The sequence below is a fragment of the Bubalus bubalis genome, chromosome 21 (assembly GCF_019923935.1).
Source record: "Bubalus bubalis isolate 160015118507 breed Murrah chromosome 21, NDDB_SH_1, whole genome shotgun sequence".
Taxonomy (NCBI): Eukaryota; Metazoa; Chordata; class Mammalia; order Artiodactyla; family Bovidae; genus Bubalus; species Bubalus bubalis.
In genome coordinates, this window is record NC_059177.1 from 21862688 (window position 1) to 21885226 (window position 22539).

Sequence of the window (22539 nt, forward strand, 5' to 3'; positions counted from 1 at the left end):
CTTAGTTCCCTTCTTCAGGGGATCTTTCCAAGCCAGGAATCGAACTCAGGTCTCCCACATTGCAGGCAGATTCTTTACCAGCTGAGCCACCAGGGAAGCCCCTGAAACCCAGTAGCACTTGTTAATCTCCTTTTTAACATAACAAATAGGCCTCAGAAGCTTCCCCAGGTTTCACTGGCTGGCTTGAATTTATTAATGTGGTTTACTCTTATGTATATATTAAATGTAATTATTTTATAAGATTATTTACTTTCATGCAGTTTTTTAGATATTTACGATCATGTGATTATTTTATGTTTCAGATAATTCTTTAAAATAATGTAATTAAATTAATTATTTTAAATGTTATAAATGTTCTCTCATGATAGGAAACACTAGGGCTATAACTTTTCATTTTCAGAAAAAGCCTTTTCATTGTAAAAGAAAAATCAAATACAGATCACACAAATCAAGTGTGTCATTTTACTGTGTTACTCTAAAACGAGCATCACTGTAACCTTGTCTTAAGTCAGGAATTAGAATTTTGCCACCTGACATAGCAACCCCAACCATGTGCCACATCCTGATCACCACCTGCTCTGTCCCTGAATTACCCACTATCTTGCTTTTTTTTTAAATAGTTTTTTTTGTTGTTGTTGTTGTTTGTTTGTTGTTGTTTGGCCACACCATGCAGCAGGTGGGATCTTAGTTCCATGACCAGGGATCGAACCTGTGCCCCCTGCATTGAAAGTGTGGAGTATTGACCACTGCACCACCAAGGAAGTCCCTATCTTGCTTTTTAAGATACTTCTTGATACTTTAAGATACTTTTTAGATACTTCTCTGCATTTCTTTATAGTATTATCAGCAGGCATGTATCCCTAAGACTGCCAATGTTTAGTCCTGCCCATTTAAAGCAAATTTGTGTCTTTTAAGATTTTTTTTTGACTTAGTTAAGACTGTTTTAATCTATGGATTTCCCTTCCATTATCCTGCTCCTCCCCAGCCCCTGGCCCTGTCTGCCACTCCCTCCCCCACCCCCCAACAATTTATCTGTGAAAGAATCCAGGGTTTTTTTCTGGATTGCCCTCTCATGTTGGACCTCAGCTCTTCGCTCTGTCCTGTGCATTTCCTGCCAGTGGTGTCTGGATCCATAGACCTGATCAGACTCACGTTTGGACCCCATTGCAAGACCTCAGATAGTGACATGTTCTTACACCACAAGGCACATAATACCTTCCTGTCTCTCTTTTTATAATGTTACCTGTTGTTAATGCTGTTAATGTTAGTGTCTAGATCCACGAGTTCATTGGGGGTTGAAAGATGTTGAGAATATAATAGTTTTTTCTTTTTTTTTAATTAATTGAGACTTTATAAAGAGGTGGTTCCCTCATCTGCTATTTTCTTAACCATTGATACTGTTCATACAAGAAAGATAGAGTAAATGCTTGATTCTTTACTAGGTTTTAAAATAAAGAAGTGATCCCCTACTACTCTCTAGAAATAACCAATTCGATTTCTTTTTTTTTAATTAAACATTTAAAGAATATTGTAAGTTTACATGTGGTTGTAAGAAATAATACGGATATCCCATACACCCTTCCCCTGGATTCCTCCAGTGCTAGCATCTTACGTAAGCATAGAACAGTTTCACAAGCAGGAAGTTGACAATTGACACAACCCACTTACCTTCATCTGGTTTTATCAGTTTTATATGTACTCATTGGTATGTGTGTATTTAGTTCTATATCGTTTTATCACAAATGTAGATTTGTATAATCACCAGATTTTTAAAAAACAAATGTCATAAACCTATGGATTTAAACATTCTTAAACATTCTTTGTTTTCTTTAGGAACTCTTAATATATCTGTTTGTAGGATTCATTTTCAGAGTTTATTACTTCTTTTGAATCGTTTCTTTTTTTTTGTAATTAAAATTTTTTCTTCCTTTACATCTTCTTTGTCTCTTAGGTATTCTTGTGTTCATTTCTGAAGTGGCCTTTTCTTTTGATTTAGTTATTTCTTTTTTTTTTCCTTGATTTATCTGCTCATTTGAGTTTGCTGATCCTGTTCTTTTATTCTCTCATGAGTCATTTTCTTAGTGCCCTTGACCTCATTTTGACATGGCGTTCTGAGCATCACTTACCCTTTAGAAGCAGGCGTGGTCCAGGGTAGCTTCTGTCGCTTGAAGAACCCTTTATCTTCAGTTGTGCTCACATGGGCCTCAAACATATGATCTCCTGTTCCCTCAGATTTCCTACATCTCTTCCTTTCCACTCCTTCTCCTCCTTTTCTCTCTTGTCCCTTGTTTCCTAGAGTTTGATTTTATTCTCTCAGCTTTCTCCTTGGTGAGGGACTCTGTTCTGGAAGGGAACCCTAGCAGGTCAGTGTCAAGAATTCTCGGGGCAAGACTGTTCAATGGCCTTTGTACTTTCTCACCACGGGTCCCTAACGCGCACTAGCCACCACAGTGGGCAGAAGCCATCCCTGTTTTCACTGCTTCCTCACACTGTAATTCTCTGCTTTCCAGGGATGCCCACTGGCTGCTTTGGGATTTTCCTCGTCACAGCTCTGATGACTTGTTGCTTTCTTCTGTTTTCTCCATACAGCTGTAACAACCATGCAGATTGTGTGGCTGTTGGCGGTTTTCCTTTACCTGTTTGTATTCTGGTTTGGTAAAGGTACCTTGTCACATAGATTGGCTGTGCATGTGTGCTTAGGATTTTGGTGTTTTATCTAGTGGTTATCTAACTGCTGTGTCTGGTTCTACACATCGACTTGGAGAGATTAAAAAACTGCTGATGCTGCTGTCCTCTTGGGTTGGTTTGTTTTTTAATGTGTAACGTTTAGAGGTAAAGCATCCATCTAGCTCTCAGGGTTTTCTTGTAGAGATAAATGGTAAATTTAACGGTGAGAAACAGAGTATATGTGTGTGTAGAAATTTACCTACTTGTGATTATTACTTGGATGTTTCATTTAAAACAGTGTCTTAAAAACTATAGATATCAAATCCTAGAAGGGATTAAGGCTAGCTTTTGTTATTGTTTTTGTTTTTTAACTCTAGATAACTTAAAATACCTTAAAAGGATGGTATTTAAAATATATAATTTCTAAAGAGTATGTTTCATTTTTATACTTGTGTCATTAATGTATCTCCTAAATCTTGGACAGAGGAATAGCAGTGAGATGGGAAAAAACAATTCCTCTTGGTGGGAACCTGAGAAATAATGATCATCTATTTGTGGTTTAATACTTTCAAAATTGTTAACAGTTTAAGGAAACAAATTGCTGAGTAAGTGTCCTTGAAAAAGGAGGATGAGAAGCTATTTTGAGACTGTCTTTTCAACTGAAAGCCAATTTCATTAAGGATTCAGAATTATGAAGACTGCTTCTCCTTTTTCTTCTTTTTTCAAATTAAAAAAAAAATGTCTCTTCTGCCTAAAGGAGATCTTTTGGTAAATTTTTTTTTATTAATTGTGTTCAAATATATTTTGCTTCATTACTAAAAGATGGAAATGGCAACCCACTCCAGTATCCTTGCCTGGAAAATTTCATGGACAGAGGAGCCTGGTGGCTGCAGTCCATGGGGTCATCTCTTCTTCTGTAGGTCATCGAGTTGGGCCCACTTTTAAAATGATCTCCTGTCTGCCGTTCTGCAGTTTCACTGTGATATGCCTAGGTGTTGGTTTCTTTCCATTTTTCTGCTTCAGTTTCATTGAGTTTCCTGAATCTGAGGACAAGTATTTTTAAATCATATCTGGATTATTCTTAACCACCATCTTTTTGAATATTGCTTTTTTTTCCATTCTTTCCTCTGGGACTCCAGTTAGATGCTGGTTAGACTTTGTCACTCAGTCTTCCATGTCTCTTAACTTCACTTTTGAGTAAATGTATGTATGTGTGTATATTTATACTATATATACTTAACAGAGTTATTTTTAAATATATGTATATATTTTATACTATATACATTAGTATGTATATTTCATTTTAATTTCTGTTAGCTTTTGGCTATATCTTTGGTGTTATTTTTTTAGTCTTCAAATATATGTTGCTTCATTATTGAAAGATAATTTAAGTATCTTTAAGTATAAAATTAAAGTTTAATTTTTAAGTATGAAATTAAAGTTGCTCTAAGAATTAGAGTATACACACCTAACTCTTCACAGTCTTCTACAGAGTTAACATTTTAAGACTTACTATAGAAGCCTTATTACCATGTAGGTTCCTTTACCTGACTCCCTATATTATAGTTGTTATATATAGTAAGTACGTCTTCATAAAGGGGAAAGAAACCCCCAAATTTTGCTTGTAACACTCATACATATTTTTTTATAATTTAAAGGAGAAAATAATCTATTCTATTTACCGAAACTATTTTTGTTGTTCTTCCTTTATTCCTAAAGTTCCATATTTCCCTTCAGCTGAAAAAACTTCCTTTAGCATTTCTTCTAGAGCAACTCTTATGGTGATGAATTGTCTTACTTTTTGTTCATCTGCAATGTGTTTATTTTACCTTTATTCTTGAAGGATGTTTTCACTGGATACAAAGTCCTGGGTTGACACTTCTTTGCTTTTGTGACTTTAAAATATTGTGTCACTGTTTTCTGTTCATGTGGTTTCTAATAATAGACATTTGAACCACTAATCTCTCATATGTATTGTGGCATTTGTTTTACTGACTTCTTTCAAGATATTTCAAAAATCTTTTATCTTTAGCAGTTTGATTATAATGCTTTTGGACATTGTTTTATTAGAGATTATCCTGTTTGGGGTTTGTTGAGATTCTTGTGTCTGTAAATTTATGTCTTTAACCATATTTTATGGAGTGTCCAGCCATTATTCCAAATATTTTTTCAACACCAATTTCTCCTCTCATTTTGGGATACCGACACTTTAGTCAGACTTTTTATTACTGAAGAGGTTCCTTAGGTTTTGTTCATTAAAAAAAATTTTTTTTTCTCTGTTTTTAGATAGTATACTAGTGATACAATCTAGTATTCTAGTGATATGTCTTCAAGCTTCCTGTTTTCTCTGTCATTTTCATTCTGCTCTTGAGCCTACCCAGTGAATTTCAGATACTGTATTTTGCAATTCTAAAGTTTCCTTTTAAAAAAATAGCTCCTGTTTCTCTGCTGAGAAGGAATGCCTAGCTTTTTATTTATTTCAAGAGCATTCACCTTTATGTCATAGCTGATAGTTATAATAGCTGTTTTGTTTTTTGCCCAATAATTCCAACATCTGGGTCATCTTGGGGTTTGCACCTGTTCATTTTCTTTTCCCTTCACTTTTGGGTCTCTGGGTCCTCTTATAATACTCTGGAGAATGTTGACTTTTTTTTTTTTGAGGCAGTTAACCTAGTAACCTGGTTAAGTACAAATCAGAAGTTTTGCCTTGTCTGCTGCTAGTAGGTGACTTTGTAGCTCTGTTTGTTCATCCTTCTTATGCTAGCGTAGTGCCTTTATTTTTTCTTCATCCTAACTAGAATTTAAGTTTTTTAAAAATTATAGTTATTTACAATCTTGTGTTAATTTCTGCTGTAAAGTGATTCAGATATATGTATACAATATTTTAAAAAATATCCTTTTTCAGTATGGTTTATCTCATTTTACTTGTTTAATCAATTTCTTATAGGGATATTAATGCCTACCTAGTTGTTGTCATCAGTCGCTAAGTCATGTCTGACTCTTTGTGAGCCCATGGACAGCAGCATGCCAGGCTTCCCTGTCCTTCACTAAACTCATGTCCACTGAACCTACCTCGTAGAGTATTGTAAAGATCAAATGAAGTAATGTTCATGGAACTGCCTAGTAGTACAATGTCTGGCACATAAAGAGCCTTTTAGTAAATGTTGCTCTGGTTTCTTCAGATTCTCTTTGCCTGGCCTAATTGAAAATTTAGTTAAATTTCCTTTGCTTTACTTTGGCTCATTCTTAAGAATTGGCATTGCCACATGTAGCATTGTACAAAATTACAGTTATATTTTCAAAGGATTTGCTGTCATGGGATAAATCTTCTTGGATTATCTTAGAGGCCTTGGCTAGAGGAATATACAAGTGATACATCTTTTTTGGTAGGAAAGTGAGATAAAATATACGTAACATAAAATTCACCATTTAAACTATTTTTAGATGGATAATTCATTAAAGTTATGTACATTCCCAATGTTGTGCAACCCTCATCACCACTATGCACTTAATGGACTTGTTTGCCATCCCAAACAGAAACTCTGTACCATTAAACAATAATTTCCTATTTTCCCCTCCCCTAGCCCCTGGTAAACCTTGATTCTACTTTGTGTCTGTGTCAGTTAGTCTGTTCTAAGTGCCTCATAGAAGGAATCTTACAATATTTGTCCTTTTATGACTGGCTTATTTCACTTAGCATAACGTGTTCAAGCTTCATTCATGTTGTACCATGTATCAGAGTTTCAATCCTGGATAAACAACAAAGGCCTACTGTATAGCACAGGGAACTATATTCAGTATTCTGGGATAAACCATAATGGAAAGGAGTATTTTTTAAAAATATATTTATATGTACAACTGAATCACTTTGTTGTACAGAAGAAATTAATACAACATTGTAATCAATGAAAAACGAATTCTATTCCCTTTTTAAAACTGAATAATATTCCACTGTTTCCGTATACCACATTTTGTTTATTTTATATGTCTGTCGACATTTGGTTTGTTTTCAGCTTTTGGCTATTATGAATCACGCTGCCATGAACGTTGATGTACAAGTGTCTGTCTTTGTCTGTGCTTTCAGTTCTTTTAGGTGTATATAGTGACATTTATGGAGAAGGCAATGGCACCCCACTCCAGTACTCCTGCCTGGAAAATCCCATGGATGGAGGAGCCTGGTGGGCTGCAGTCCATGGGGTCGCTGAGGGTCAGACACGACTGAGCGACTTCACTTTCACTTTTCACTTTCATGCATTGGAGAAGGAAATGGCAACCCACTCCAGTGTTCTCGCCTGGAGAATCCCAGGGGTGGGGGAGCCTGGTGGGCTGTCGTCTATGGGGTCTCACAGAGTCGGACACGACTGAAGTGACTTAGCAGTGACATTTATTTAAATTCATGCCTCCTTGGTTGTCTGCCATCCATCAGTGGGGTCTGTTTTTTGACTTATAGAAGAAATGAGCTTAGCTCCCTCTGTTTGAAGATTTCCTTTCTGGATTTATATGTAGCCTGTTTGTTTAGCAGCCATCAGAAATGTGCTGCTGTCTCCTAGGTACTGTACTCTTCCTGGGAATACTAAGATGGAAGATACCTTCCCTGTCTTTTAACTGCTCAAAGTCTAAGGAATGCAGTAACATCGAATTCAAACCAATATTGGGTGATTTTTTTTCTGAATTATGACTTTTTAATATGAAATATATTAGAGAAACAAGAATGAAAACACATATATCATCTGTTTAAAATTTATCAAAAAGAGTAAGAGTATGTGAAGTCCATCCCATCCTGAAGCGGAAGTACCTCAGCAGTGCTGTGATGAAGAGAAGTGGTGAGGAGTGGGGAGAGATGCCTGCAAAGTTGAATTTGTTAGGTTGATCAGGGAATGCCTGTGTGAGGAAAAGGCATTTTAGGGAAGCCTTTCAGGTGAGGAAGTACTTGTCTTGGGATCAACTAGGACAGAGCTCTGGTGGAGTGCCTACCATTGTCCTGCTGCTTTGACAGTCCATATTCAGCTTTGCATGGTCAGGTTTCAGCTAAACTTACTCTGGGCAGTCTATTTGAAATGCCCGGCTGTTGTCCAACATTGCAGATTGAGATGCTTCCATTTATTTGTTCTTACGGCTTCTTATGCCTTCATTTCACATTATTTATCTCACTCATCATTATTTGTGTAGGTATTTGTTGAATGTCCTTTTCTTTACCCGAACCGTCCTGCGATGGCGGGTGAAGCTGTTTCCGTATTACTCACCATCCCCCGAGCATAATACCTGTCACTTAATAAGGACTTAATAAATATTTGCCAAAAAATGAAAGAATGCCATTTGAGTATCCTCTACAGGAGCATTCATTTTTGAGAGCTGTGGGGCTCAGACCTGGTATGACCTGTCTCATGTTGGAAAGGCAGGTTTTTCTTGGCAGGAGAATGCTGATTTGATCAATAGGGTGAAGGTGAGTTCACAGAAATTGAGTTTTTCAGGAAGTGCGATCCAGGGTTGGCTGATTGGATAAGAAGAGAACATGGTCACACAACTGTGTTCTATGTCTGGTTTTGAAAAGGCTGTTTGTCTGCCTGTTCTGGGAGTCAGTTTGTGGTGTAGACTCAGGAAGCAATTGATAACCCTGGAAGGTGAGAATCCAATAAAGTAGGATAACGGGGCACAGTATTTTATTCCAGCCAGTTCTAAAACAAGGCCCCTGAGCAGAATGAGTGTTAGTGAGGTACGGTGGGCTCCCAAAGGCTCAGATTTCAAATATCTGTTTAAGAGGTTCTTAAGTGTCTTTTCAAGTCATGGGTCTTTTGAGGTCTGACTTGGATTAGGAAATAAAGATGATTCTCTCATCTCCTACCTCCCAGGTGTTGGCATTTGTGCTGTAAACCTCTGCAGTGAGACAAAGACTGTAAGGTAGGGAGTTCTGCCCAGGGGATATGCAGCTTTAGGAAAAACTTACGCAAAAAAAGAGGATTTAGAATGGATGAAACTTTCAGAATCATCTGGTGAAAAACTTTCCTCTTATAGATGAGGCAGCCATGGCCCAGGAGGGGAAATAGCTTGTCTCAGTTCTTGGAAATGTTTAAGGGGGGCACCTAGGAGTACCTCTGTGTGTGTGTGTGTGTGTGTGTGCACGCGCGCTCTTACTCACTCAGTTGTGTCTGACTTTTTGCGACTCCCCAGACTTAGCCCACCAGGCTCCTCTGTCCATGGAATTTTGCAGGCAAGAATACTGGAGTGGGTTGCCATTTCCTGTTCCTGGGGATCTTCCTGACCCAGGGATTGAACCCACATCTCCTGTGTCTCCTGCATTGGCAGGTGGGTCCTTTACCACTAGCGCAACCTGAGGACCAGCCTAGTACCTTTCCTGTCAGAGACCCTTTTGCAAAACCCCTAAGACGAGGGCTGATTCCCCCTCTCTATAAAAGTATGTCCTGTTGAAACACTGAATTTTTAATCGATATTTATCCAGAAGAGGGTCACCTGTGGTGGGGAGGGGTTTGGAAACCATGGAAGCCTCAGGAACAGATACTTATTTGTTAAATAAATGTTTGTCCCATATATACTATGTACCAGACAGTGTTCCAAGTACTGTGGATATAAATCCTCACTCTCCTGGGAGTTATAGCTCCAGGGAGAAACACATTCTACACAAGTGAACTTTTAACTGACTGTGCTAATGGCCTGTGAATAAAATAAAACACAGTAATGGGGGAGAGAGTGGTTGTGTATTGTATGTTTAGGCTCCTTGGGCTCTTTTATGTGTGGGGTGTGGGATGGCCTCTCTAAGGAAGTGACACCTGAGCTGAAACCTACCTGGTGAGTAGGATCCAGCATGACCAGTACTGAGGGAGTGATGAACGGGGGAACTGGGATAGGAGCTAGGCTTAGGTTGGAGAAATAGCAGCAGTGGATGACCTAGACTTTGTGAGCCTCAGAGAAGTTTGGGTTTCTTCTTTAGTGCAGCTGGAAGCCACTGGATCTAGTTAACATTTTTTAAAAAATTTATTTTATTTTGGCCATGCTGGGTGTTTGTTGCAGCACATGGGCTTTCTGTAGTTGCCCTGCGGCATGTAGGATCTTCGTTCCCCGATCAGGGATCAAACCTGTGTCCCTTGCAGTGGAAGGTGGATTATTAACCACCAGACTACTGAGGAAGTCTCCTCTAGTTAACATTTTAAAGAGAGCACTTTGGCTTCTGCGTGTGTTTTGTCATGTGCCAGGTGTGACGTGATGTGGCTGTGGAGCAGGCTGGCAGGAGGAGAGATGCTGAGAAGGGTCTGGTGTTGGACATCTGAGAGCAGAGGGGGCAAAGTAGGACTCCTGGGTACTGGCCTGAGCAACTAGGGAGGCTGTGATTCCCTTCACTTGAGATGGTAGAGCCTGGGGAAGGGTGAATACGTGATTGAACCTAGAGAAGACTAAGAGGTGAAAGAATTATGATTATTCTACACATGTCTGCAAGGTGATCCAAAGGGAATTTAACTTGTTCCATATGATCCTTGGAGCTTGATCAGTGCCAGCAGACGGAAGGGCTCTGGGAGGCATTTCTCTTGCACTGTTGATGAAAAGCTCTGTTTGTTAGAATGATCTGAGCTTGAGTATGTACCTGCAAGGAGGTGAGGTCTGTCCCCTAAATTGTTGAAGCTAAGATGGGGGATCATCTACGAGTAGAGTGACCATTATAATTTATGGTCCACATTGGGATATTTTTGAGAAGAAAATGGGTTGCTCTTAAGTATGCCAGAATAACAAGTATACGTCTGGACTGTCCTGGTTAAATGAGGACTGTTGTTCATCTTGTCTTACATATTCATCCTAGGGATACTGTAGAGGGGATGTCTTTGATTGGGTATGGGTTGAAAGCAGGTGTCCTCTGGGCTTCTTTCCAGGTCTAAGATTCTGAATATCTTTGGTGTATTTTATTTCACGGAAAAAGTTGATGTTTGTCTTTTCTGGATTAAGTGAAGTACTCTTACAATACAGGGAGATCAAGTGAAGTAGACGTGTAATAAGGGCAGCTTCTCCTGTGGAACATCCTTCCCACACCCATCCTGCCTCACTTGCTCCTCCTTCTCCCCTCCTGTGGGACACATTTGCAGAGTGACACCCCCTGACTTTAGTCGGGTGCCCATCCTTGGGCTTCCATAGCTCATCAAGCCCCTCTTGGCCACAGTACTTAGTACAGCCTTGAATTAATGTGCTTATTTGTCTGTCTTCACCCCGAGATAGTGGGCTTGGCTTCTCCACCCCTCAGGCCTCTCACAGGGCTGCACAGGGCAGGCACTCATCAAATGTTTGCTAAATGTATAAATGAGTGAATGAAGGAATAGCATTGTAAATGAGTTCTTCAGCTCTCTTGTACCAACACTTATACATGCTTGTTTTCTGAATGCTTATGCTAAATCCGCACTGTAGTAAGCCTGTTAGATACGTTCTCTTCAGTTCAGTTCAGTTCAGTTCAGTCGCTCAGTCATGTCCGACTCTTTGCAACCCCATGAATTGCAGCATGCCAGGCCTCCCCGTCCATCACCAACTCCCGGAGTTCACCCAGACTCATTTCCATCGAGTCAGTGATGCCATCCAGCCATCTCATCCTCTGTCGTCCCCTTCTCCTCCTGCCCCCAACCCCTCCCAGCATCAGAGTCTTTTCCAATGAGTCAACTCTTGGCATGAGGTAGCCAAAGTACTGGAGTTTCAGCTTTAGCATCATTCCTTCCAAAGAAATCCCAGGGCTGATCTCCTTCAGAATGGACTGGTTGGATCTCCTTGCAGGCCAAGGGACTCTCAAGAGTCTTCTCCAACACCACAGTTCAAAAGCATCAATTCTTCCGTGCTCAGCCTTCTTCACAGTCCAACTCTCACATCCATACATGACCACAGGAAAAACCATAGCCTTGACTAGTCGAACCTTTGTTGGCAAAGTAATGTCTCTGCTTTTGAATATGCTATCTAGGTTGGTCATAACTTTCCTTCCAAGGAGTAAGCGTCTTTTAATTTCATGGCTGCAGTCACCATCTGCAGTGATTTTGGAGCCCAAAAAAATAAAGTCTGACACTGTTTCCCCATCTATTTCCCATGAAGTGATGGGACCGGATGCCATGATCTTCGTTTTCTGAATGTTGAGCTTTAAGCCAACTTTATCACTCTCCACTTTCACTTTCGTCAAGAGGCTTTTTAGTTCCTCTTCACTTTCTGCCATAAGGATGGTATCATCTGCATATCTGAGATTATTGATATTTCTCCCGGCAATCTTGATTCCAGCTTGTGCTTCTTCCAGTCCAGTGTTTCTCATGATGTACCCTGCATGTAAGTTAAATAAGCAGGGTGACAATATACAGCCTTGATGTACTCCTTTTCCTATTTGGAACCAGTCTGTTCTCTTACTAGGCTGATTTTGCTGATTGAGAAAACCAAACTCAGAGAGGTTTAGTAACTTGCCCACTGTCACAGAGCTAGTAAGTAGTCAATAGTCAGGATTGGAACCTACCAAGCCCTTGGCTCAAAGACCATCTCCCATTACTCAGAACTTAACCATGACTGTTAATGTTAGCGGTTCAAAGATTTTGAGGAGTTCTGCAATTAAAAAAACAAGTTTAACTTGATTACCTGAGTGCTTTCCTGGCTAGATGGACTGCTTTGATTGTGGAACTTCCTTCCACCCGCCCCCTACTGCCCTGCCCCCTCCTCCCCTCCATAGCTATTAACATCTTGTGGAAGACTCTGGAAACAGCTTTTGGAAAAGCCTGGGTAGTAGAACAGACTTATAAATTGAATATCTGCGGCTGTGGGTTCCTTGCCTAGCCCTACCACTACCTGCCACATTTCAGGGCTTATTTTTCCATCCTTAAAATGAGGGAATTTAAAGAGTTGGCCTCCCTATCCTCTCACCTTTAAAACCTGGCGGCATTGTAAGCCTGCCTGTGTTAAGCATGCATCCAGGCTGGGAGAGCTTCTTAGGTGCCTTTTCTATTTTCTGTCTTCTGTTTGACCTTTTTTCTCAGAAGCCTCAGAACTTGTAAGCCACGAAAACAAAGTACAGAACCAATAAAATGTCATTCAGATGTTCTGTAATTTCCTTGTTTTAGACATTGAGAAAGGCTCGTAGGTAAGCCAGTAGCAATTTAAGGAGCTTAAATGAAGCCTTTTTGTAAAGAGTTGTAATAAAAGCTTCTTTGCCTAAAGAAATAATAACTTATTTAAAAAAATAAAAAATTATTTCTCTTGTTTTCAGAATTTTTTTTTAGAAATCCTCAGATCCCAGACCTAGAGAGCATTATGCTAAGTTAAAGAAGTCAGACATAGAAAGACAAATACTGTATGTTATCACTTATATGTAGAATCTAAAAAATAAAACAAACACATACATATAACAAAACAAAACCAAACTCACCTATGTAGAAAACGATCTAGTGATTCGCAGTGGGGAGAGAAAAGGGAGGAGAGGCGAGATAGGGGTAGGAGATTAAAAGATACAAACTCCTGGAAACTAAATAGATAAGGAACAAGGATATGTCATATAGCACAGTGAACTATAGCCATTGTTCTGTAGTAATCTTAAGTGGAGTATATATTATACACCTGAAATGAATACAATATTGTAAATAAACTATACTTCAATAAACAATTTTTAATAAAAAGCCCCAAATCTACTTTCCCCATATTTCTGCAGGTCTCAATGGAGAATGAGTCAACTACCTCACTTTTAAAGGGTTCTTGGATGCTAACGATCCTTTTTGCATTTTTTATACATTGTCTTTAACAAGTGACACTCTAGGATTTCTGCTCCTCTCATAAGGACATGTAATAAATGTTTAGAGTGTACAAACTGGTATTTCAGGAAGGCAGTGAATTCTATAATGAGGAATTTCATTAAGAACTGGAGCAAAAATGTTGAACATTTTCAGATTGGCCTTAAGTTTCATAAATATTTGTACTCTATGACAAAGCATGCATTTTTCTCTCTCACATATTCTATTAAGTAGTCAAGGTACCTGATTTAGGATTTAATTTGAAATAAGCTGTCAGACCTGACTACCTATCTATTTTCATGATGAATTTGTTTTTACTCTTTATTCAAGCCTACTTCTCAATTTTCTACATTTGTATTGTAGAAAATACAAATTGTATTGGGTGCTGAAGAAAGAGATTTTACTCATTGTGTGCTTCCTATTCCACTTGATTCCTTCAGTTGCATTTGATTCTCATCCAGTTTTATTTATACTTCATGAATTTGAACAGATCTGCAATTTCTTATTGTTCGCTGGTGCCAGTTGAAAAATTCTCCCAGGCTGTTTTTATAGGGGTAACTGTCATGTTTATACTGCATTTCAAAAAACATCCATCTTTTTAATTTGCTTGTCTAAATGCATTGAATTTTTAAGAGAACAGTTGTAAAGTTGTGAACTTGACATTTTTACACTTGAATGTGCATATTAACACAGTGCTTTGTCTTTTTCCTGTGCCGACTTTATTCTGGGCTGTGTGTGTGTATAAGAAGCATAATTTACCACTTCTGGCAAAAACAAAGGCACCTTCGCTGTCTTCCCCCTTTTCTTTTCTTTAAGCTGTTACTCCAAGTCTGGCTATGTCCCTTGGGAGAGGTGGGAAAAGATGTCTTTGCCCTCTGAAGTCCATGTCTCAAGGGGACGTCAGTACTCACACGGATCCTATTTACATTGTAATTGGTTGCTGGCTGTCTGGTACAGCTGTTTTAACTTAAACTCAAGACAGTTGCTATGGAGATGGTTTGACTAGAAATAGGTCAAGTAAAGTCCTTTTCTCCCTGGATGTAAGGGAGTGCTGTAACTCAACTAGAAGTGTCTCAGTTGAACAGAAAATACGTAGATGGGCAACCACATCCACCGCCCCCTACAGTTTCTCTTTTTAGGATGAGGCTTATCACAGGTGCCAAACCATTCATGTTGTTGCTGTGACTCTGGAAAGAATGCATATGAAGACTCTTTCTGTTAAAAGGAATCATAGATGTTATAATTTGCAGTGTAACCTGGTTTAACTGGCTTATGTGTGACTCTCAAAAGTTGCTTATTTCATAAATTACTAAACATAGTAGAAGAGCATTTATTTTGAAGATATGACCAGGAGTTCAAGAACAAGTCTTAAAATATGGAGTTAGCAGTGATATTTGAAAGAAGTTATTTGGTGACATCAGATGGGATTTGTTGTATGTTTGTCTAGAAAAGATGGCTTTTCCAGTACAACTTGGCTAAGAAGAATGATGTTCTGCCTGTAAGCTAAGTCCTCTGTTGTGGGTGACTCTTGATTGCTTATCTTTCCTTCTTCACGTGTCTGGTGCGGAAGTGGTTCCTGACTCTGCGTCTGACCATTGTGATGTAGAGTTACAGTCTTTCTCATCGGCGCGGGTGTCCTAAGGTCCTCTCATAGGCCCCCAAGCTTTGTCTCGTTTGGAGCTTCATGAATGTGGAGACAATTTTTTTATTTGTTTTATCTCTTTTTAAAATTTATTTGTTTTTTAATTGGAGGATAATTGCTTTACAATATTGTGTTGGTTTCTGTCATACGTCAACATGAGTCAGCCATACATACATATGGCCCCTCCCTCTTGAAACTCCCTCCCACCTCCCACTCTACCCCACCCCTCTAGGTTGTCTCAGAGCACCAGGTTTGAGCTCCCTGAGTCATACAGCAAATTCCCACTGGCTCTCTGTTTTACATATGGTAACTATATGTTTCCATGCCGCTCTCTCTACTCGTCCCACTCTCTCTTTCCCCCTACTGTGTCTACAGTCTGTTCTCTATGTCTGTGTCTCTATTGCTGCCCTGTAAATAGGTTGATAAGTACCATCCTTTTAGATTCCATATATATGTGTTAATATACGATGTTTGTTTTTCCCTTTCTGACTTACTTCACTCTGTATAACAGGCTCTAGATTCAGCCACCTCATTAGAAGTGACTCAAAATATGTTTTATGGCTGAGTCGTAATTTGGTTCTCACAGTTGAGTGGGGAGTAGGATGCTATTGGCATCTAGTGGGGAGAGGTCTGGGATGCTGCAGGGCTTCCTACAGTGTATGGAACAACCCCCTCCATCAAGGAATTGTGTGGCCCAATAAATCAGTAGTGCTGAGATGGTCTGTATTGGATGGGTTATTAAGAAATGTAAAAGCTTTCAGGAAAGAATGATAGTAAGAGAACTGGAAAGCAGATATGTAAAATGAGAAAGTGTGTGTATATGATGGGAAAGAAATTGAGTAGGAACTATAGCACTGATATGTGTACCTGGACCCACCAATCTGAGTTTTACAGATATTTTTGGAAGAAGATAAAGTGAGTAGTTAACCATGTAAGATAAATATTAATATGTACAATAAATAATTGAGAAACTCTCAATATACCAAAAATCTTAAGTCATACTCTCAGGATTCTGGGAGTTGAAGATTTCCTTTAGGAATGAGGTTCCTAAAAAGGGAACCTGGCAGACGGTAGGCACTCAATAAATATGTGCAACCAGAGTGAGTTGAGGGGAAGCAGAGAGGAAAAGGGAATGGACTCAGAGGCCACAGGGGCAGCTGCCCCGGGTCTTCCCCACACAAGCCAACTCTGTGGAATTTTCCCATTGAAGAAGGTTGGGAACCTTGGAGGACTTCTGCCATTAAGGCTTGTGTTTGGTTGTCTTTACTAATGCTGTGCATGTGTGGACCCTGGGATCCAGCCATTCCACTCCACAACGTGCACTCAGCAGGAATGCTTCTGCATATTTCCTGAGTCATGAGCTACCAAGAATGTTCACAGAAGTAGCACCATTCACAGTAGCTCAAACTGGAAACTGCCCAAATGCCCATCGCAGTAGAAGAGATAAGTAAATCCATTTAAAAAGTTGCTAATGATGGAATATTTCAAAACATAATAGGGTATAAGAAAAATAGGCATTCTAGTTTCCACCACCCAGATGTAACAAAAGCTAGCATTTGCCATATTTGCCTTTTAAAAATTCTTTTTTTTTTTTTTTTAAATTTGAGAAATAGAACCTTCTGGTGACCTTAGTGTTGGGAATGGGGTAGAATTGGGTGAGTGATCTGAAAATCTTGAAATGTTAAGAGTGGGATGACCTGGGCTTTCTCTGCACATCTTCCCTTGACGCGGAATGAATTACCTGTCGCTGGTACTTAAACGGGCTTCCCTGGTGGCAAATATCAAGCAGTGTAGTGAGCGAGAACACCACCCCCCCCACCCCCCACCCTGATTAAAGATTCCACAGTGCCACAGAAGAAAGAGGAAGAAGCCCTGCCTTTCACCTCTCCTGCTCTCTGAAAGAGAAAACACTCTGCAGTAGTGTCCTCAAAGGACATAATGCCTCTTTCATTGAGATATAAAAGAATTTGGCTTTTCCCATCAAATTGTGATTGGAATACCGTGAATGTTTTGATTGTGCTGATGTGAGAAAAAGAACAAGAACAGAGTTTGGTGTTCTTGGTGATTGCTGTAATTGTTAGCCGGGAACACATCCCCCATCTCTTCCACTCAGCCCGGCTCGTCAGGACGCAGAGGACTGAGAGCAGCATTGTCTTGGGGATAACTTGAGTCCGTTCCGGTTTACAGCAGAAGAATCATTTGCAAACTTCTGTTCTTTACTTAGTATTAGCATCACTGATGACGGTAATTTTTTTTGGTAACTCTCTCCTTGATTGTCATGAGGTCCATGGTTGACTGCTTCCCTTTACTGAGTGCTTGCTAAATGCTCGGCATAGTCCTAAGCCCTGGATGTATGTTTGGTTTCCTTGTAATAATCTCTGAATAGGCATTGTTACTGCCTTCATCTTACAGTTGAGAAAACAGATGTAGGGACCTCAGTAGGGAGGTTGCCAAGGGTTACCCTCTGCATGGCAGAGTCATAATTCAAATCTCATTTTGACTGACTCCAAAATCAAGTTTTTAACCAATCTCTAAACAATCCCAATGGTAAAGAATCTGCCTGCCCATGCAGGAGATGCAAGAGATGTGGGTTTGATCCCTGGGTCGGGAGGAGGAAATAGCAACCCACTCCAGTATTCTTGCCTGGAAAATTCCATGGACAGAGGAGCCTGGCGGGCTATAGTCCATGGGATTGCAAAGAGTCAGACACAACAGAGAAAGCACAAATGAATGAAAAGGAACAAAACAAAGGCCACTTGATATTGGTATATGTGTTGACAGAGCTGTAAAGTAGCAGTTAAGGTCCTGGGAACAGGATGTGGGCTGAGCACTTCCCAATCCTTTTAGATTCACCCTGCTCTGAGTCTGAGGTGGGGAACTGGGAGGCTGCTCTCATTTCACAGATGAGGACTTTGGGGCCAGACAAGCAGTGAATTTGCCCAGAGCCACACACCTCATGTTGGACTGGATATTAACCAGGGTCTTTTGTGAACACATTGCAGCTCTGTATTCGGTGCTTCAGCTTGGTCTCCCACCACCTTGGTTGACCTTCAGCCTGGCACCAAGTTGTAAGATTAATGCTGTTTCCTCATCTTTTACATCAGAGTGGTACCAGTTGTCCCAGTTGTTAGAGATTATAGAGGATTAGCTAGCAGTGTCTTTTTAAGATTCTTGGAAAGATACACCATTTAGATACATATTTATTTAATCACTGTGGTGCTTTATGATGCGAGATAATACCTTTTTAAAAAAACTTTTTATGTTGTATTGGGGTATAGCTGATTAACAATGTTGTAGTAGTTTAAAGTGAACAGCGGAGGGACTCAACCTTACATATAAATGTATGCATTCTCCCCCAAAGCCCCCTCCCATCTAACCTGCCACATAACACTGTGCCTTTTTGTTTGTTTGTTTTGGGTGCATGTGTGGCTTTCTGGATCTTAGTTCCCCAACTTGGGATTGAACCTGGAGCACAGCAGTGAAACAAGTCCTCACTACTGGACCACCAGGGAATTCAAGAGATAATGCTTTTTTTTGGGATAGATTTCAGTTCAGTTCAGTTCATTCGCTCAGTCATGTCCGACTCTTTGTGACCCCATGAATTGCAGCACGCCAAGCCTCCCTGTCCATCACCATCTCCCGGAGTTCACTCAAACTTACGTCCATCGAGTTGGTGATGCCATCCAGCCATCTCATCCTCTGTCGTCCCCTTTTCCGCCTGCCCCCAATCCCTCCCAACATCAGAGTCTTTTCCAATGAGTCAACTCTTTGCATGAGGTGGCCAAAGTACTGGAGTTTCAGCTTTAGCATCATTCCCTCCAAAGAACACCCAGGGCTGATCTCCTTTAGAATGGACTGGTTGGATCTCCTTGCAGTCCAAGGGACTCTCAAGAGTCTTCTCCAACACCACAGTTCAAAAGCATCAATTCTTTGGCACTCAGCTTTCTTCACAGTCCAACTCTCGCATCCATACATGACCATTGGAAAAACCATAGCCTTGACTAAACGGACCTTCATTGGCAACGTAATGTCTCTGCTTTTCAATATGCTCTCTAGGTTGGTCATAACTTTCCTTCCAAGGAGTAAGCATCTTTTAATTTCATGGCTGCGGTCACCATTTGCAGTGATTTTGGAGCCCAAAAAGATAAAGTCTGACACTGTTGTTAAATTTAATTACATATAAATATTTTTGATATTCTGGGAAAATGATTTGGTAATTCCATGGAAGTTGAAGACCTTAAGTGAGATTGTTTTTTTTTCTGCATTGACCGAGTCAGTGTTTTTTTAGAGCTAACCTCAGCTTATCCTGTGTTTCTCTGAGGTTGCAGCTGCTCCGTGGTGGTTACCTGTGAAAGGTGCTAACTGGAGACACCCAGAAGGGCCCGACTCTACTGTCCTACACAGGTGAGACTGGTGGGTCTTAGCCTAGATGATACTTTCATTTCAAAATCAGTTCCTATGATGTTGAAGAGAAACTCAATGTCCATTGTCTATAAAAGAGTATGATGAACTCTAATCAGTTGGAAGGGAAATAGGATGGCTAGAAAGAGTCAATGTACAGACCCAAACATTGTGCCTAGGTCATGGAACACTCTGTTAAGATTTTTTTTTTTTGATGTGGACCATTTTTAAAGTCTTTATTGAATTTGTTACAATATTGCTTCTGTTTTATGTTGTGGTCTTTTGGCTGCCAGGCATGTGGATCTTAGCTCCCTGACCAGGGATTGAACCCACACCTCCTGTATTGGAAGGACCACTGGACCACCAGGGAAGTCTCTGGAAGGCTCATAATAAGTGGCCTCTTGCCATCCTCATTTGGCCTTTTAGAGGGTTCCCTCCTGTCATTCTTTCCCCATTTGATAGACCTCTTACAAATCTCATGACATGTAACCTTTACAGATTGTTTGTTCTTCCTCATGAGTAGGCCATTATGAGGATGGAGACTGCCTCACAGAGAAGCGGTGGTGTCTTGCCAGTTGGCCACTGCTTAACAGCTAGGCCTTGGGTCCAGGACTCATGTTCTCTGCAGTCCTGGACTGACATACTTTGAAGCCACCATCTGACTGAAAAACCACAGAGCTGCAAGTCGGTCAGCAAGTCTCCAGGGTGGCAAAGAAATAATTATCTCAAGCAAAAATAGAGTAGCACTTTAAGCCCTGGAGGCGGAGAAAGGTTTGGGTCAGGACTCAGCGTCTCAACAGCCCAAGAAAACTGTTCTCCTAACCCAGTTTTTCAGATGGGATTCTCGAGTCTCCGTTTTCAACATCGTTCCTGCTTACTGCCCTCAGTGTGGGGGAGCTGGAAGTACATGACGTTCAGCTCTAGGGATACAGCTCCTTGATAAATGTCATTCTTTCAAACTCTTGAGTTGGTAGGCCCCGGGGTAGAAATAGACTCTGAGGTAGAAAGTTGTAGGATTCTCAGATACCTCAGGTTGATGACCTCTTAGTTCCCAATATATAGCTTCTTTCTGAAGTATCATAGTAGAAGGAAAAGCTGAGGACAGAAGGAAGACCCAGAATGAAATGTATTCTATCCAATGAGTCCTTTTGAGAAAAGTGCATGTCTTAAAACATCAATGCTGAAAACAGTGACTGGCATGTAAAGGTACTCAATAGACACTTTGGAAAGAATAAGTGAAAGTCATGGTGTAATTACGATAGGGGATTCAAAGATGCTTAAGAGGGACTTCCCTGGTGGTCCAGTGGTTAAGAATCTGCCTGCCAATGCAGGGGATGTGGATTTGATCCCTGATCCCGGATCTATGATCCCACATGCCGCAGGGCAACTAGAGTCTCATGCCACAACTACTGAAGCCGGTGCACCCTAGAGACCATGCTTCACAACAAGAGCAGCTTCACAATGAGAAGCCCAGGCACCACCACAACTAGAGGAAGCAAAGGAGTTGTTGCACGGCAACAAAGACCCAGTGCTGCAAAAAGAAAAAAAAGAATAAAAAAGTTTAAGAAATGGGCCAGGAATGTAGAGTCCACTGGAGAAAGAGTGAGCAGGAATTAAAGTTATTGGTGCTGAATAAATATGTTTATCCCCTTATTCTCAAACTTCCCCCTAATCTTCCCTGCCCGGCTATACTGGTAGAAAAAATAGAGGCTTACTTGGAATATGCTGGAGTGAGGCAAATAGAGCAGACTCATCTACAGCAGAAAGACAAGAGTTTAAAGCCAAGTATCACAGATTGGATTCTTCGGAAACAGATGCTGAGACAGAGCTTGGTGTGCAGACTATTTATTAGGGATCCGCACCTGTGGGAGGGACGGGGAGGAAGCAGGATTGGGCAGAGGGAGAAGCCAAGACTGCAAGGCAGGTCCAGGAAGTCCCAGCCAGTCCCTCGGGGGTGGGGTGGGGGTGGGGCTCTGGGGTATAAATGACCCATAGGATCGCGCTATGGGTGAACCCACATGGCTGTGCCTTTATGCTCCTGCTGTGGTTGCTTGTTGGTGACTGTGAGGTGGTTCTTCGCAACTCTCCTGAAGGAGCTGAGCGCTGGAAGCTTCTGCTCATACCATGTCCAGCAGCTGCATAATCGTTCTTTCCTCACAGAAGAAAGCATTGGTTGGTGCAGCTGGCTGGTGCATCTTCACACCCTGCTGCACCACGTGAGATTCTCTGGGGGTTCAGGCCTGCCAGCAAACTGGAGTAATGTTTCGAGTCTTGGGGGAGGAGGGATCATAACCTATTTGGGAGCCTGGGATGTCAGAGACCCCTGGTGGAGGCTGACAGAAGTGCGGGGGGGAAGGGTGGGGGACGTTGACCTGGGGACCAGGCCCACTTCCGGGTCAGGGATTGAGGTAAAGGCGAAGACGGGCGGTTGGCTGGAGCCGGTCCCTGTTTCCAGTTCTGGTTCCGCCCTCCTCACTCTGCGCTCTCTGTTCCCCAGGTCGGACCACCCGGTTCTCCACGTCTCCTGGAACGACGCCGTCGCCTACTGCACGTGGGCGGGAAAGCGTTTGCCCACGGAGGCCGAGTGGGAATACAGCTGTCGAGGAGGCCTGCAAAATAGGTACTTGGAGGGTCTCCCCTTGCTTAATAGTATGTGGAACTTCTTTCTAAATCCACAGGAACTTACTCTGGACAGTTGATTTAAAACCACAACCACCAGGGCAGCTCTTTCCTACTGGGCTTTCCTCACGTTGGTGAAGTTCCTTAGGAAACACCCAGGCAGAGGTGGGCGCATGACTGGTGGGGTGGGCGCCGGCCACACAGCCCCATCCCGGTGCCATGTGGTCCTCCTTCGAGCCCCTCTGGCAGGCTGCCTTCGCTTTTAGGGGTTTCTTATTTTAGGCGTCTCCTGAAACAGCAGTATTTCTCTGCTTCCAGAGCCATGAGACAGAAAACTCACGATTGGGCCTCAGCTTCTAAAAAGGCTCCTTAAAATAGTGAAGGCTTTATTAAAAAGTGCGATGTTATGGTGCCCCGTTATGCTTCCATATAAGTCCAGAATGATGGCTGCTCTCCCAGCCTCCTATAAGCCCG

General features: G+C 41.2%; 1 protein-coding gene across 2 annotated transcripts in view; it reads left to right on the forward strand.

The window, feature by feature from the left end:
• SUMF1 (sulfatase modifying factor 1) overlaps window positions 1–22539 on the forward strand; it is a 93797-nt gene that overhangs the window by 18339 nt on the left and 52919 nt on the right. For both annotated transcript variants that reach the window (XM_044934352.1, XM_044934351.1), the window contains 2 exons: window positions 19367–19449; window positions 21944–22066. In XM_044934352.1, the coding sequence (XP_044790287.1) occupies window positions 19367–19449; window positions 21944–22066 (206 nt within the window). The remainder of the gene's footprint in view (window positions 1–19366; window positions 19450–21943; window positions 22067–22539) is intronic.